The sequence below is a fragment of the Nilaparvata lugens genome, chromosome X (genome assembly GCF_014356525.2).
Source record: "Nilaparvata lugens isolate BPH chromosome X, ASM1435652v1, whole genome shotgun sequence".
NCBI classification, from domain to species: Eukaryota; Metazoa; Arthropoda; class Insecta; order Hemiptera; family Delphacidae; genus Nilaparvata; species Nilaparvata lugens.
Genome location: NC_052518.1, coordinates 73,679,147 through 73,683,249, shown reverse-complemented (window position 1 = coordinate 73,683,249; position 4,103 = coordinate 73,679,147). Strand labels below are relative to the sequence as shown.

Genomic DNA, 4,103 nt, shown 5'->3' with positions numbered 1-4,103 from the left:
ACTTTGATAGTAATCATAACCTAACAGGCTGGCTACAATAGCAGCTGTTCCCTATATGTCTGACATCATCAGCATATCTTTCAACCTTACTCTCTATAGAAATTACCAGAAACAACTCTTAATGAACATGTCCACTCACACAGCACACGTAATAGGGGTAAAATGAATTTCCAATATTGCAGATTAAGTACATCACTTAATAGTCACTGTATAATGTACAAAAAGGTTTACAATAGTTTGTTGGGGTCCATTAACAAATATGATAATATGACTTTTCTCAATAAATTGGATATTTGGCTGAGTGAAAATCCTTTCTATGACATTGAGGAATTCTTTGAGCATCCACATACAATTATTCAGTGTTAAGTATTAGAAGTGCTGAAGTGTTGTTTCAATCAATTCTGTTATTCAATTCCAAATATTATTGTCTGTCCTGGTGTTATTTTTATTGCTTTTTTTCATTTTTAATGTTTAAATTCTATATATTTTATGTTTTTATTCACCTCGGCTTTAGACTAAGGACTCTGCTTCGTTTTCATGACTTTGTCAATACATGTATAATTGTGAATGACAATAAAAACATTTGATTTGATTTAACCTATGTTACTTTGATAGTAATCATAATCTAACAGGCTGGCTACAACAGCAGCTGTTCCCTATATGTCTGACAACATCAGCATATCTGACTCATTGTGAATGTATTTTATGTTACTTTGATAGTAATCATAACCTAACAGGCTGGCTACAACAGCAGCTGTTCCCTATATGTCTGACAACATCAGTATATCTGACTCATTGTTAATGTATTTTATGTTACTTTGATAGTAATCATAACCTAACAGGCTGGCTACAACAGCAGCTGTTCCCTATATGTCTGACAACATCAGCATATCTCACTCATTGTAGATGAATTTTTTTGTTACTTTGATAGTAATCATAACCTAACAGGCTGGCTACAATAGCAGCTGTTCCCTATATGTCTGACAACATCAGTATATCTGACTCATTGTTAATGTATTTTATGTTACTTTGATAGTAATCATAACCTAACAGGCTGGCTACAACAGCAGCTGTTCCCTATATGTCTGACAACATCAGCATATCTCACTCATTGTAGATGAATTTTTTTGTTACTTTGATAGTAATCATAACCTAACAGGCTGGCTACAATAGCAGCTGTTCCCTATATGTCTGACAACATCAGCATATCTGACTCATTGTAAATGTATTTTATGTTACTTTGATAGTGATCACAACCTAACAGGCTGGCTACAATAGTAGCTGTTCCCTATATGTCTGACAACATCAGCATATCTGACTCATTGTAAATGTATTTTATGTTACTTTGATAGTAATCATAACCTAACAGGCTGGCTACAACAGCAGCTGTTCCCTATATGTCTGACAACATCAGCATATCTGACTCATTGTGAATGTATTTTATGTTACTTTGATAGTTATGTAACTGAGTTCTGGTGCAAGACCACTCATTACGGCACGTAAAAATTTGTATTTATCTTGAAATGTTGTTTTGGAAAATATGTAAATATTTGAGAATCAAATACCATTTGGATTGAATAATATGTTGAATAGAACGTTTGTTTTACCACAGCCTGATGGTCCACATATAATGCATCTTACATGATTTGGAAATAGAGAACTGTGTCGTAGTTGTCTTTTTCCCTGTTGTTTCAAATTCCTACTAACAATACAATCAAAATCGATAACTGGTAGCTTTTGTTTAGTTTCAACAAGTTCAAGTACACTATTTCTTCTTTTACTTTTTCCTTTTCCTCCTCCTCCTCCTTCTCCTCCTCCTCCTCTTCTTCTTATCATCATTATCAGATCAGATCAGAACGATTGATCCAAGAATTATAACTATTATCATAACCTTTCCAACTAACAGCTTATTACCCTGTCTCTTTATAACTTTATCGATTTCAAACACTTCGGGCACAGTGGTCTTTAACAGCTCCTCAGCATAGAATCCTCCTTTTATAGGTTGTTTATGGTAGTCTTCCAATTCATAGGTTACAGGGAGTGTTGGTCTTACACGTGTGACTGTGAACAGTTCGTTTGTCCAATTCAGAAGGTAGCCCTTGTCAAATATCATTTTATACTTGCTTATACGAACTCTGTCACCGGGCTCAATTTTCTGCCAGTGTCCTGGATAGAAATTTGGCACTACCACCTTTGTTGTCAGTTTTTGACGGAGTTTACGACGATTTTCAGCAATTTTGTCCAAAAGTAGTTGCTCATGTTTTTCATTTACTCCGATGGGCCGCATTCCAATTGTTCTATGCACCTTTTCATTGTATTTGGAAACTAAGCAATCAATTATATCTATCCACTTATAAGATCCCCGTTCGGTAAACATAGTCCACATTGACTGTTTTAATGTCCTATTGAATCTTTCGATAATTGAGGCTTTCTTATCAGAATAGCTAGTATAGTGAATAATATTATAGCGTTTCATTAGATTGGGAAACTTTGAGTTTATAAATTCTTTTCCACTGTCAGTTTGAAGGTTATGTGTGCTGCCATGTCTATCGAGTATAGGAATAAATGCATCGACTATCTCATTGGCTGATTTTTTTTAATTGGTACTGCATGTGCAAACTTGCTCAGACAATTTATTATTGTTAAAATGTATTTGTAGCCTTTGTTGTTATGTGAGTATGGAATCATTTCAACCAAGTCAGCTTGTAGTAAACCTTTTAGCCCCTTCAATGTAACCTGTCTTGTAGGGTAGTTTTTCAAAGCTGGTTTGTGTAGTTCCTTGGCTATTACAGTTTTTTCATTGTCAATCTTTTTTCTCCTCTTCTCATTCTCCATTATGAAAAACACCACTTCTTTTTCCACCAATAATACCAATAGCACACAAAAATGAAATGGTTTACAAATAGGTATTACCTTTATATTTATAAACAAAGACTATATCAAGTAAATATTTATAATAACCCAAGCATGTAGTTCAGGGTCAATGGCTTCTACCATTTCACAATATGTTCTACTTGTGGGAAAATCGATAACTAATCCTTGACCATTGTTAAAAGAATGGATACTGGTGGCATGGAAGAAAGTATTGCTCATTATGCCTAGGAAATTCTCTGCAGAACCAAATGGTTCTCTAATATGTGTATTGTTGAAATCAAACACAACTTCTACAATCCACCTTGTACCACTTGTGTATTGACAACAATTTTGACTCAAACAATTAGACTTTTTTTCTCTATCCGAACAGCACATTTTTGTAAGATGATAATGATGGTTAGCTGATGAAAAACAAAGTTAACTGGTTGGCACTACTGCAAGCTATTGAGGGTGATGTAGAGTGTGATGGAGATATGGTGTACACCTCTTCTTCTTCTTATCATCATTATCAGATCAGATCAGAACGATTGATCCAAGAATTATAACTATTATCATAACCTTTCCAACTAACAGCTTATTACCCTGTCTCTTTATAACTTTATCGATTTCAAACACTTCGGGCACAGTGGTCTTTAACAGCTCCTCAGCATAGAATCCTCCTTTTATAGGTTGTTTATGGTAGTCTTCCAATTCATAGGTTACAGGGAGTGTTGGTCTTACACGTGTGACTGTGAACAGTTCGTTTGTCCAATTCAGAAGGTAGCCCTTGTCAAATATCATTTTATACTTGCTTATACGAACTCTGTCACCGGGCTCAATTTTCTGCCAGTGTCCTGGATAGAAATTTGGCACTACCACCTTTGTTGTCAGTTTTTGACGGAGTTTACGACGATTTTCAGCAATTTTGTCCAAAAGTAGTTGCTCATGTTTTTCATTTACTCCGATGGGCCGCATTCCAATTGTTCTATGCACCTTTTCATTGTATTTGGAAACTAAGCAATCAATTATATCTATCCACTTATAAGATCCCCGTTCGGTAAACATAGTCCACATTGACTGTTTTTATGTACTTTGATAGTAATCATAACCCAACAGGCTGGCTACAATAGCAGCTGTTCCCTATATGTCTGACAACATCAGCATATCTTTCAACTTATGTTACTTTGATAGTAATCATAATCTAACAGGCTGGCTCCAGTAGCGGCTGTCACCCCATATGTCTGACATCT

General features: G+C 35.2%; 2 protein-coding genes across 2 annotated transcripts; both read right to left on the bottom strand.

Annotated features, from left to right (window-relative positions):
• Positions 1–1,846: 1,846 nt before the first annotated feature.
• Positions 1,847–2,287, bottom strand: LOC120354659. Its single transcript, XM_039442042.1, has one exon. The coding sequence runs from the start codon at positions 2,285–2,287 to the stop codon at positions 1,847–1,849; it is 441 nt and encodes a 146-aa protein (XP_039297976.1).
• Positions 2,288–3,387: 1,100 nt separating this feature from the next.
• LOC120354658 lies at positions 3,388–3,828 on the bottom strand. The gene has a single exon (XM_039442041.1). The coding sequence runs from the start codon at positions 3,826–3,828 to the stop codon at positions 3,388–3,390; it is 441 nt and encodes a 146-aa protein (XP_039297975.1).
• Between the last annotated feature and the right edge of the window lie 275 nt (positions 3,829–4,103).